At 33.1% G+C, this 13,851-nt stretch overlaps 1 protein-coding gene across 2 annotated transcripts; it reads right to left on the reverse strand.

Moving 5' to 3' along the window:
* On the reverse strand, nt 515–13,618 carry LOC109347870 (seed linoleate 9S-lipoxygenase-2-like). 2 transcript variants are annotated; one of them, XM_019587967.1, is made up of 10 exons: nt 13,279–13,618; nt 12,219–12,505; nt 11,248–11,488; nt 10,232–10,534; nt 9,761–9,846; nt 9,520–9,627; nt 9,090–9,391; nt 8,735–8,998; nt 7,617–8,389; nt 515–533 (listed from the first exon to the last, which is right to left on the reverse strand). In XM_019587967.1, exons 1-9 carry the CDS (start codon nt 13,544–13,546, stop codon nt 7,636–7,638), a joined length of 2,613 nt encoding a protein of 870 aa, XP_019443512.1. In that variant the 5' UTR covers nt 13,547–13,618; the 3' UTR covers nt 515–533; nt 7,617–7,635. The 2 variants fall into 2 exon arrangements, with proteins under 2 accessions (XP_019443512.1, XP_019443511.1); XM_019587966.1 differs by lacking the exon at nt 515–533 and having other exon boundaries at nt 7,478–8,389.

Consider the following 13,851-nt stretch of genomic DNA (forward strand, 5'->3'; position numbering starts at 1 on the left):
CTTATGATATTTGGACAGTGGCTGCTCAAAACATATGACGGGCGATAAAAGAAAGTTCTATATCCTTACTCCAAGGAACAAAGGCTATGTCACATATGGTGATAACAATAAAGGAAATATCATTGGAGTTGGTAGAAACGGGAAGCCACCTTCTATTACAATAGAAGGAGTTCTATATGTTGAGGGACTCAAGCACAACCTAGTGAGTATAAGTCAACTTTGTGATAAAGGGTTCCATGTGGCTTTCAACTCCGAAAAATGCATCATTGATAGTAACGTATCTGAAAATTCTAAACTTGTTGGTAAAAGAATCAATAATATCTACATGATTGCTTTAAATGATTTTTATCTTCCAATAAAATTTTTAGCTATTAATGATCATGATGCATGGCTATGGCATAGGAGAATTGCTCATATTCATATGGATCATTTGAATAATCTGGTAAAGAAAGATCTGGTTGTTGGTTTATCGAAGATGAAGTTTGTGAAAGACAAACTATGTAGTATTTGTCAAAAGTGTAAACAAACAAAGACTTCTTTCAAACCAAAACATAATGTTTCTTCATATAGACCATTGCAGTTAGTACATATGGAATTATTCGACCCTTCTCGGACTAAAAGTATTAGTGGTAACTACTATGCTCTTGTGATAGTAGACGAATTTTCAAGATATACTTGGACTCTATTCTTGGTACACAAGAATGAGGCTTTCATAAGTGCCAAAAATACCTAATTTTCATAAACTTTTCATGGCACTTATCCTTTGCAAAAATGTGAAAACCAACTTAATTCAACATTTTATAAGTAAATTTTGTGTGTTTGAATAAAATAATAATTGATCACCTCTTGTCCAAGTTTCCCTTGAATTTTGTAGGAAATTAATTAATTCAAAAGAAACCCAAGAATTCATGCCCCATCACAAGCCAAAAGTCCAAAAGGAAATGGTCAAAACAAACAAGCTAAGTACGACATGTTGTGTGCTTACTTAGACTTGAAGAAATCATGCCAAAAGTGCCAAGTAACCAACTAAAATCAACTCAAAAATCATGGAACAAAGGTTGCTTCAGCTTGAAAAAGGTTGGTTCCTTCACCATGAAGGAACCAAGCAGCTGGGCGTGGACCATGTGTGAGTTGGGCGGCCAAGCAGGTCAAAAACCTAGCCATGAAGAAAGCTTGGTCAACTCATCAAGAAACTTTCCTATTCTTTACTTGAAGACTAAGCATATGACCTCATGCATGACATATGTTCTGAATAGCCAAGTAGGAGGTGTCACCATGCATTTAACCTAGCCCAAAATAGGCTATCCAAGCTAGCTGCCCAAGATGGGACAGGCTGATGACTCACCAGCTTGGGTGAGTCTGGTCAGGCGCTAGGCGAGCAAACAGGGCAGTTAAGCTCCTATTACTTTGCCTATAAAAGGCACACCCACCTCCTTACTTTAAAACATTATACATACATTGTAAATTATTTGTAATTTCTGCTCTTTTTTTCCTTTTCGGTTCTCTCTCACTTGAGAACTAATTCCTCTTCTTCTTCCCATTTTGGTTCTCTCTCTTTTGAGAGTGTTCTTAGGTTGGCAAATGAGGTGCAAAAACATGATTTTGTAACCTCATTTGAAATCAAAAACATCTCATCCTTGGATAGATGGTTCATGCTCCTACATATTGACTTGGATTATAGTGTAAGGTTACTTCTCTTCTTTTATATTATCTTTTGAATTCAATACATTCAAGTTATTACTTTTGGTTAAGTTTCAATTCTTTAAGAAGTTCTTAATGCGGTTTTAGATTTATCACCTAATACTTGATTTCAAGATCTAAAATGCTTCTTTTTAAATCTTGACAAATGAACTAAAAAGTAGGAATACACCTTAGTTCATTTGCTAAATCAAAGCATTCATTTTAAGCAACTTGTAATCAAGACTAATCAATATTTACGAGCCTGAAATAAGGTGTGACAACTTATTTCATCAAGTGGCATTGTTCTAATGATTAGTGTATTTTTCAAGGTTTGAAAATCACTTATTCTCATTGGGGGATTGAGGGAAATTTTATGAACTGATGCTTGGAATTAACCAAAAGTATAACACATAACTTGTTAATGTTCTTCAAAAATCATTTGAGTTTAGAAATAATTCCATATTTCAAACCAATCTTCTCTTCTTGAATTTGTAAATAGTTAGTTCTTTACTTTTTCTTGTTTCTTATTTAATAAAAACATCAAAACAACTTTATGTGTTACATTTCTATTAGGCAATTCCTTGTGGTTCGACATAACCCTATACTATACTACAATTGAATCTTGAAAGAGATGCAAATGTAAAATAGTAAAGTGTTAACTTATAAATTTTATTTGTTGACAAAGAAAGAAACCTTGAATCAAAGTGCAATTTAATTCATAAATTGTATCTTTGTGAAAAGTAAAAATACACAATCATAACGAGTGATCAAACTACTAACTTTTACTTTTTATGATGATAATGGTATTACTCACAATTTCTCTACTCCTAGAACACCACAACCAAATGGTGTTGTAGAGAGAAAGAATAGATTGTTGGAGGAACTGGCACCTACAATGTGGAATGAAACTAATCTACCAAAATATTTTTGGAAAGATGTAGTTAGTATGGCATGCTACGTTTCCAACTGAGTCCTAATAAGACCTATTCGAAAGAAAACCCCCTATGAACTCTTCAAAGGTAGAAAACCAAATATTTCTCACTTGCATGTGTTCGGCTGCAAATGTTATGTGCTAAATAATGGGAAGGAAAAATTAGGAAAGTTTGATGCAAAAGCCGATGAAGGAATCTTCTTTGGTTACTCTCTTACAAGCAAAGCTTTTCGAGTTTTCAGTAAGAGAACTGTGGTCATAGAAGAATTTATTCATGTGACTTTTGATGAGACTAATCCAAACTTGGAAGAAAAATCTATGGTTGATGATGATGACTTTCCTAGTCCATCCTTGGAAAATCCATTAATGATGTAACAACCAATATAGAGCATCTAAAAATATATGACAATATACATTCACAAGAAGAGCATATTCACTATGATTTACGAAAATAATGGAGAATCCATCGATGTCATCCTATAGACAACATCATTGGTGATATAAGTAAGGGAGTCTCTACTCACCCGAAATTGAATGATGTATGTCTAAACATGGCTTTTGTTTCTCAAGTGGAACCATCCAAGATTGATGATGCAATCGAGGATGAACACCAGATTCTTGCTATGCAAGAAGAGCTTAACTAGTTTGAGAGAAATGAAGTTTGGGAACTTGTTCCTAGACCTAAAGAATGACATGTTATAGGAACTCGTTGGGTCTTTCAGAATAAATTAGATGAAAATGGAATTATTATAAGAAATAAAGCAAGACATGTAGCACAAGGATACAATCAGGAAGAAGGTATCGACTTTGATGAAACACTCGCTCTTGTTGCTAGACTTCAAGCTATTAGGCTATTGCTTGAATATGCATATTCTCTGGATTTCCAGTCATATGAAATGGATGTAATGAGTGTGTTTCTGAATGGTTATATGCAAGAAGAGGTGTACGTCAAATAACCCCCTGGGTTTGAAGACTACAAGAGTCGCTCTCATATATATAAGCTTAGGAAAGCCCTCTATGGCTTAATGCAAGCTCCGCGTACATGGTACGATTTTCTAACAAAAAATTTTAACTGATAAAGATTTTACTAAAGGAAAGGTCGACACTATGTTATTCATTAAGAAAATAAATCATCATATTTTACTTTTTCAAATTTATGTTGATGATATTATTTTCGGTTCTAATAACGATCTTCTGTGTAGTGAATTTGCTAAGATGATGCAAGGGGAGTTTGAGATGTCCATGATGGGAAAGTTAAAATACTTTCTTGGACTACAAATCAAAAAACTCAAGGATGACATACTTGTTTGTCAGTCTAAATACTGCATGGATCTACTGAAACATTTCGAAATGGATGACTACAAATATATTGCCACTCATATGAGTTCTGGAACATACATTGATGTTGCTGAGACTAGAAAATGCGTCGACATCTCTAAGTATCAAGGCATAATTTGTTCCATTCTTTACCCTACCGCAAGTAGACTTGATATTATGTTAACTGTCTGTCTTTGTGCACGTTATCAATCAAAGCCTAAAGAGTCACATCTTACTGCTGTGAAAATGATATTAAAATATATTAAAGGTAAACTTGATGTAGGACTATGGTATCCTAAAGGAAGTATATGTAATATGATGTGATATTCAGATTCAGATATCGGTGGATGCAAATCTGAGAGGAAAAGTACAAGCATTACTTGTCATATTCTTGGAATTGCCCTAGTATCTTGGTCTTGTTAAAAGCAAGCATGTGTTGCTCTAAGTATTGATGAGGCTGAATACATAGCTGCAGGAAGTTGTTGTGCCCAAATATTGTGGCTGAAACAAGAGTTGCGAGATTACGGATAAGACCTAGGATGCATTCCCCTAAGATGTGATAACACTAGTGCTATAAATCACATAAAGAATCTGATTATGCATTCTCGGACTAAACATATTTATATAAGGCACCATTTCCTTAGGGACAATGTCTAAAAGAAAAATGTTCTCTTAGAATTCGTTGATGCACATGAACAACTAGTAGATATCATAATAAAACCTTTGGCTAAATAACCTTTCTATAAACTTAAACGGGAACTAGGCATCCTTGATGAAGCATATCTATCTTAAGATGTTGATATTTATATGTGCTTCATTATATGTATTTCATGTCTATTTATACTTCAATATGCTTTTTATTGCTTCATTTTTATTATTTTTGGGTATGTATTATGTTCCCATAGGAGGGTAAACGATTACAAGGCATCAATGGCAGAAATTATTAAATATCCAGCCAATGTAATTGATTACAAGATGAATTAATCGATTAACTGACTAAACAGTAAGATTGAGTAATCGATTACTCAATCGTGGTAATAGGTTACACTCTATATTATTTAAGGCAAAAATCATATTTTTGAACTTCATCTTCTTCATTTTCCCTCCTTCCAACCGTGGTCCCCCCACAACTTCAAAATAATTCTTTTCTAAACTGTTTTACTTGATTTTTGTGGTGTTTCATACTACATTTTCACTCCTAAACACATTCCTACCATCATTTTTGTGTTTAGAGTTCTAAATAAAAAACCCCAAAATCTCAAAATCCTCAAAACCTAAGTTTTTAAAAACTCAATAACATAGCATCATCCTCTAGATCTAAGAAGCAAAGAATCAATGTGACTCAAGGAAGGCAACAAACCTCAAATGAAGTCAACACATTGGATTTGTCACATATTTTGGAAAATGCGGATCGACGCAAAACCTTCAAGGAGTACTTCATGCAACGACTCAATTTTCATCGGAAGTATGGTATATTAAGTTTTTTTGAAGATAACAATTTCATTTTCCCAACCCTTTTTGAACAACAAAAACTCGCTGAATTTTTTGAAATGCATTGTTCTTACTATCCAGAACTTGTACGGGTATTTTACTGCAATCTGAGTTTTAAGAAGAATAAAACATCTTCACATGTCAAAGGAAAATAAATTGGCATAGACTTCAAAACTCTAAGTTCACTTTGTGGTAATATACCATACATAGGAACGATAGTCGAGTCTGGCATTCAATGCGACCTAGAAGGGTACAACAAAATGGATTTCTTGAAATGGAAAATAGTCAAAGCATGCCATTATAACCAACCTACTAAGTTTTGGACATCACAACAAACAACATGCCGAAAACTCAAGGTCAACATCATAGAACTTAGGATTGTGTTTTTGTAATCTAGAGTCCTAAGATTCTTGCCTAGTATTGAGTTTAGGTTAGGTAAACTCAAGATGGAAGTCTCACAAAAAGTCTAAAATGAAAATCATATAGGTTGAGACATCACATCTACATATATGTGTGTGTGTGTGATAAGTAAGATTCATGCATTTGCATTAGGCATACATGGTTTTGTGTATAAAGGTTTTAATCACTTCGAAAATCATGTTGCATGCTCCTTCATCATATAGGGTGTTTACCATATAGTTAGGAAAAACCATTTTCAAACAATATTAATCGATTAACTCAGTTGATAATCGATTAAGTCTTGCTGAAATTCGTTAATTGATTAAAGAAAGACATAATCGATTAAAAGGAGTTACAGTAGCAAACCTCCCAGGATTTCTGCTTATTAATCGATTAAGCAAGTTATTAATCTATTAAGCCATAACTGAAAAATTGTTTTCAAGAAACACATTAATTGATTAACATGTCTTATAATCAATTATTATCAGTTGCAATCAGTTATGAACAAAAACTGTTATTTGAAACAGAACAAATAAGTTTTAATCATTTAATCGATTATTCCTTTTCTTAATCGATTAACAGATTTCACAGGACTTAATCGATTATCAAATGAGTTAATCGATTAATATTGTTTAAAAATGATTTTTCCTAACTATATGGTAAACATCCTATATGATGAATGAACATGCAACATGATTTTAGAAATGGTTAATTTCTTTATGCACAAAACCATGTATGCTTAATGCAAATGCATGAATCTTACTTATCATATATGTATGTAGATGTGATGCCTCAACCTTTATGATTTTTATTTTAGACTTTTTGTGAGACACTTCCATCTTGGGTTTACCTAACCTAAACTCAATACTAGGCAAGCATCGTAGGAGTCTAGAATATAAAAAGCAATTCTAAGTTCTATGACGTTGACCTTGAGTTTTCGATATGTTGATTATTGTGATGTTCAAGTCTTCAAGCTTCCATATAGCACATTGTCTTCATCAAAACTTAATAGGTTGGTTATAATGATATCTTTTAACTATTTGCCATTTCATTTTCAATAATTTCTCCTGTATTAAAGAAACAAATATTAAAATTAATTTGTTATGACATTTATATCCTTCTATTTACAACGATATGACAGTTTTAACCTTCAAAACAAAATCAAGAATTCTTCTCTATAGTACTTGAGATCCTTGTTCATTCACCAAATATATGAATATTTTTTCTTTTAATTTTTCAATACTGGTTAGAATTCCCTATATGTATACACTTTATATGGTGAAATTAATGATATTCCTTTATTGGATTAAATTAATGTAAACTTGATGCAATTAAATATGTTAATGTCTAATAACTACATGAGTGAAAATCAACTAATAATAGTAATACATAATTGACAACAATCTAAAAACTGCCAAAAAATTGAAGGATAGGTTAACTTATCATATGGCTTCCTTCACCAAGATATATACAACACAAATTCTATTATCATGCATAGTTAGATTTTCAAATAATCCTTATACATTATATAATAATGGTTCATTGTAGTTTAGAAATGTGGAGATTTCAATTTTATATATATCCAGCTTCATAAGATTGAAATTCTTAAAAATAAAAAAGGTAAGAGCATCTAAGTTATAAATAATAAAAAATATGAGATGAACTAAGCACCAAGCCAAAGTGAAATCACTCTTTTATTCATGCAAACTCAGAATATCAAAATACAGAAGTACAAAGTACAAACATACCATTGACAACATTACTCAAATAATCATAAGATGTTTTTATTTGAAGTTACAAAGAAACCACACATTCATCTAGATGGAGATACTATTAGGAATTCCTCTGAAAGTTAACCCTTCCTTACTAGTGGGAAGGAGCAAAGTGTAAGGCAGATGAACAGGCCCAGTTCTGTTTCTAAGATTTGGATCACTATTCCTTGCAGTGATTTTTTCTTCGATTTCTACCAACTTCTTTCCGAACTTTTTGAAAGCTTGTAATGCCTTCGAATCAGATGTCCAATTTGGGTCATTGTTTTCTCCGAGGTAGACCTCATCAGAAGCATGCCTTGACAATATTTCTATCACTGAAAGATCAACAATGGTTTGGTACTTTGGTGTAATTGTTCTTAAATAAGCTGTTTGAGGACTCTTCACCAGCTCATCATACTCTGGAGTTCCTTGTTCTGGGATCAATCTTCGGCTAATAGTCGGGCGGTTCAAGATATAACCTCCATAAGGATACTGACCGAAATTAACAGCAGCATGAAGTGCAGAAGCAGTCCATATGATAATTGAAGCAGATTGAATCAGCTCTTCAACATTCTGCAACTTAGGCCACCATGGCTTATCTTTCAAGTCTGCATGACCCTTCTCTACAGCTTCCTTCCACCATGCTTGTAGTTCGGCGTCTTTTCGAATTGCCTCGTCCGTTGGGTAATACAATGATACATATTCTCTAACCCATGTGTTAATAGCATCCCAAATCTCTAATCCATCGGTAGCGTAAGGATAGTCCTTTATCAGAAGTTGCAGGCCATGAGGGGAAGAAGGATCCTTAATTGCCAATCCTCTAAACCAAGCAATAAAACTTGTTATTAGAAATAAAAAACTTTCCTAATTTATGCTATCAAAGTGTTTCCTATATCTTGATAAGATCATGTTTCTATTATAAAACAAATACCTTCTTTCCTTTTATTGCTTAACAATTGGAAATCCTAAACTTGTTGAATTTTTCAGTTCGATTTTGATAGGCAGAGAATTTAGAATGTTACTTACTCAAGAAATTATATATAACAATATAAATGTGTAACTTTTGAAGTAGTTGTTATGATACAATGTAAAAGGCTTTTATGTGATGATGTGAAAAATTAGATCTTTGTTTCTTATATAGTAACATATGTTTATTACAGATTACCTCTTGATGAGATCAGCTGGTAATGCTTGATCAGTGAAAACCCAGTTCTTGTAAACTGCTGAGGATATCTCAAGGGAATACGGGCCGGGTAAAAATGACTGCTCAATAATTCCATCTGCGTTAATTAGTGATTGTCGAGCAAGACCATTGATATTTATCGTGTCGCGATAGTGAGGATAGAGAAGTTTATAAATCGGGTGAAGCACACTTAAATTCCTGTTTGTTGCTATGACAAATGGCTCAATCACGGCATGAGTATTCAACCTGTGGTCACAAGAACAAACAAAACTTAAGAAGCATTCCATAAATTCGAAGGCTAAATTTTATTATAACATCTCAATGACAGAACTCATACCAGTGACTCATTAGTTGATGATAGCATGAGTCATTTACAATTACATGAGCCTTGGCCAATAGCCAGATTGTACTTTCAGCACCTTCGGTCGCAGGCAAGATGACTTTACTCTCAGATCCAAATTGATCTCCGTTTGGATGTGGCAAACTTAATTCGATAGCAATTGGCTTTAAAGTCCCATCATCTTTTAAGAAAAGGATTGTCCTGGTGGCATAAGCCTTTGCAAATTCATTGATCTTTCTCAAATACGGAATGAAGGCATCATTGTAATCCAATATGAACAATCTCTGAAAGCTAAGTGCCTGTTTTACAAATACAATTTCAATCATTATGTTTCAAGTCTTCAAATCACAAACAACATAGCTTTGCACAAACCTATACTAGAAATTCTACATGACATTTTATTGTGAAAAAACATTCATATCATTACCTCTTCTACTGTTTGCCCTTCAAGGTTAATCTCTAACTGTTCTTTTGTTATTTTACTGGTTTGGTCACCATAGATTGTAGCATCTAGTTTGCTCTGTACTGGGAACTCCTACATTTACAAAGAACAATACTATGAGGAATGATGAAAAACAATGTTATTTCAATCCATTAACCATAAAATAATTGAACATGGGTAACAAAAGTCACCCTTAAGTGCTTAACAAAAAAGCATTTTGACTTACTTGAAGAAGACGAATTACACAAGGGTTTACCCCAGCAATCATCTCCCTTGCAAATTCTTCATCAGTCATCCATGCAGATTTGCTAACTGCACATTTTAAAAAATAGTAATTGTAAAATTGGTTTGAATATGCCCTTAATATGATGTAATGTTCCATGTTATATACAAAAAATAGGGCGGCCCGATGCAGGCTCCCACTTAGTGGGGTCTGGGGAGGGTAGATGTACACAGCCTTATCCCGCAAGCAACGATACTGTTTCCAGGATTCGAACAGCAGTGAGGCTGTGTTTCCAGGATTCGAACAATATCAAACATGTTTCCAGGATTCAAACATGTTTCCAGGATTCAAACAGCGGTGAGGCTGTTTCCTATGACCGACCTCACAGTCACTAGACAATAACCTTACCGTTGCATCAAGCTCACCCTCTTTCCATGTTATATACAAAAGTTTCAATCAATATCTCGAGCATACCATTAATCACATGAGGTGGTGGAAACTTGAGAACTTGTTCGCCATCGGTGCGAAAAATTTCCTTGAGGGCTGGTAAGGGACTAATGGCACTAAGAACATCTGTAGGTAGCTTAATGCCACCTTCTTGGAGTCCACGAACTTCATCGAAGCTACCGAACTCACCAAAAATAACTGACTGAAGTGCAGGCAACACAGCTTGAGATAGTGATTTTAGTGTATATATAAGGAAATCTGATGACTTTAAGTGACCAAAGTTTTCATCTCTTGGAATGTAAGAGTCCCCTGGACTTTCACTGTTAGGATCTGTTGCAAATCAAATAATAGCAGAACAATTATAAAAAATCAAACAACTAGAACATGTAATTGTTATGCATTACAAGTAAAATCAAACTACTAGAACTTAAATGCTTATACTTTATGTCTGGTAGAAACACTTGAATGATGAATTAGGAGGAAACAATTATACTGTCAAACATTTATGTGTTGTCACTTAATTTAAAAATCATTCATATATGTTTCTTTATAGAGTTTTTTTTTGCAGGAGGGGGAAAGTAAATTTTGATGTTATACATAGTTGGTATTAAATTTGGATAAGATAAAAGGTAAAGGTTGTATAAGACAGTGGACAACCAACATAAAACTTTGTCGAATCTCCATGATTTGGTGGGAAGGAGAAAGTGACAATTAGGTCACTTTCCATATTTAAACTAAAATGCTTAGACTTTATGTGAACTGAGGTTTATTGTCCAAGATTTTGTCTCATAAGTTGTTTTGTGTCATTCAAAATATATCATGTCAATTAAAAATTTAAACTTTTACTATTATTACTCTTTTTGCTTTATTATCATTAATGCTAGACAATATACGAGACAGGATATGAGACAACTATTAATCTCTATATGTTAACTTTATATCTAGTGGAAACACTTGAAAGATAAATTACATGCTATCAGTACAGTTATATGCTTATGACCATGAACAGAATGGAATCACAATTCAAATAATATGTGTCTAACCTTTTCTGGTTGGTCTTCTACCAGTTCTAACCCTACGAGGGTAGGGATGGGTGCTAGAACCTCCAAGGATTGGGCGAGCATACTTTTCACCACTATCTGGCTTGCCCAAATCATTGTAAACATCATAATCATAGATCCTTTCCCATTCCTTACGTTCACCTTTTCCATTTCCTCTTAAAGTCTTCAATTCTTCTTCTCTGTACTTAACTAGTGCAGCTGGTGTTTCACTTGGAAGATATGTCTGCGATTATTAATGAAATTTTTTCATTGAACTCAAAAAGTTTAGAGTTTAATATTAAAACATTGTAAGTTTTATACAAGTCCATACATCATTCATTCTTAGTTAATTTTTTTTATTTTTATTTAAGAGTTACTGGATCAATCTATCATTTACTAAAAAATATAAGAACAATATATATATATATAGTGAAAGTGTAAGTGTTCTTTATACTGTCATTGTACAATCCACTATTTATTTTTAATTATAATTGATTTTTTCGAAAAAAAATTAATAGGGAATGATACACTGAATGTGTATATGTGTCAGTACATAGATTTAATCCTCAAAAAAAACATTACCATGTCATACACATTAAATCTTAAAGCATATGTGCTTAATTCTAATTGAATAGCACTACCTATTAGTAGTGTTCAGTGATTCAAATTATGGATCATATCAATGTGACTATAATATTGTGGTTGCAGTGACTGAGGTAACTACATTATACTGCAATTATAGAGTGATAGTAAATCACAATAATATGGTTGTATCGGGTTGCAACGTGAATGCATTCACTGCATTTGGGTCGGATTAAGCCATATCAAATTCAAAAATATTTTTTTAATTATAAAATAATTCACATCGTAATGGTCTCAATCTACATCACAATAGTCGTAGCCACAACAACCACAACCATCAGTATGCTTAAATTTCATAATATCATTATTGCAAGGTAAATAGTTAGTTTTACCTTGTTGACAAAGAAAATGCGATCCTTTTCATAACTTTTGAAGTTGTTAACCCATGAGTTGCAAACAAACCGAATAGTTCCTTGGTTTGGAACATCTTCAAGAGTTAAACTCACAAGGAAGAACTCAACTTGCATATAATTTCTTATATAAAATGCTTCTGGTATTCCAAAGTTACTATCCCATTCGAAATGAATATCGAATGCAGATTGGCCTGCTCCCAAGGTTGGTAACGACAGAATAATACCTTCCAAAAATGTTTCCTTACCCACTTTCCCTTTTCCACTTGCTGCAAAGATTATAAATATAATTCAAACTCAGTTTTGAATTAAAAAAAATGCAGTTCTACATTAAAATTAAGTTGTCTGAAGTTGTAATGAGTGGTCATTGCCTAGTGAAAAAGAATGATATGAACACTTTCACTTTATGCATAAACTAGTATCAATATGAATAAGAGAATAACCAAAAGATAATTTTCTTTTGCTAAGAAAGAAATATATCGAATACAAGATTACAATCAATTAGGACCAGGACTATAATAATGAAGGATAGGAGACTAAGATCTAGTTATAATTATGCAAAAACAAAGGAATTAGATCCAATACCGAAGAAGAATCAAGAACAAAATCTAGTTAGAATTAAATTCATTATTTGAATATAGTTAATTTCCTTCTCCTTGAAAATATATTATTTTCACATTAGAAAAAGATGATTTTACTTTATGGAACATAAGGGAGTAAATGTCTAGAAATATTTTTATTTGTAAGATAAAAATCAAGTCAACTTCTATCAACAACGGTCAATAATTTTATGATGAACTTTGGTTATTGAAAATTTATTTAAAAAAACATATTCAAATTAAAATTCTTTTGTAAAACTTTATTGAACCTTCACACTTTCTACTTTTTAGTTTCATTAATTGGTCAAAACGTCAAAACTTGAAAAGAACAGAAAAACGAAATAATACAAATGATTTTCTACTCGAACAAAATCGTCTCCCATTAATACTACTTGTATCAAAGAAAATAGAGACAGTTAAAAACGGATAAAGAAAGAACTAACCGTCAGTGGCAGTAGCACTAATGAGCTGTAGACCAACGTTCCGTCCCAAGAAAGAAGTGAGATTGTCAATAGTCGTGCCAGCCACGGTGGTTACAACGTCGATGCCGCCACCGATTATGCCTCCGAGGCCACGAATAACATCACCGCTAGTTACATCACTAGTAACTCCGGCAGCCTTATTCACATCCAACACATTCTTGCGCATCAACACAACAGTTCCTTTAAGTTTCTGGCCTCTGTTGATGAGACCTGACACCCCTGAAAACATTTTTGCTAGGAACAGAACAATGTATTGACAAGTTTTAGTATCAGATTGAGGATTGTGTGAGAGAAAGAAGAATGGGAGTGGGAATTTATAGATGGGGCATTACTTGCTTGAATATACAATGATTGCTGCTTGTGGAAAACGTGATATGAGCAGGGTCATGGAGTCATGGAGAAAAAACAAATAAATTAGTGACAAGTGGCATAAAAAATGAGGGAAAAAAATATATGCACATAAAGATAAGGATCTACTGTATCAATCAGTGTTTCAAATCATCTCGTAAAAACATACAATGTCAATTAAAAAAT

Source organism: Lupinus angustifolius, chromosome LG05 (genome assembly GCF_001865875.1).
Source record: "Lupinus angustifolius cultivar Tanjil chromosome LG05, LupAngTanjil_v1.0, whole genome shotgun sequence".
Classification (NCBI taxonomy): Eukaryota; Viridiplantae; Streptophyta; class Magnoliopsida; order Fabales; family Fabaceae; genus Lupinus; species Lupinus angustifolius.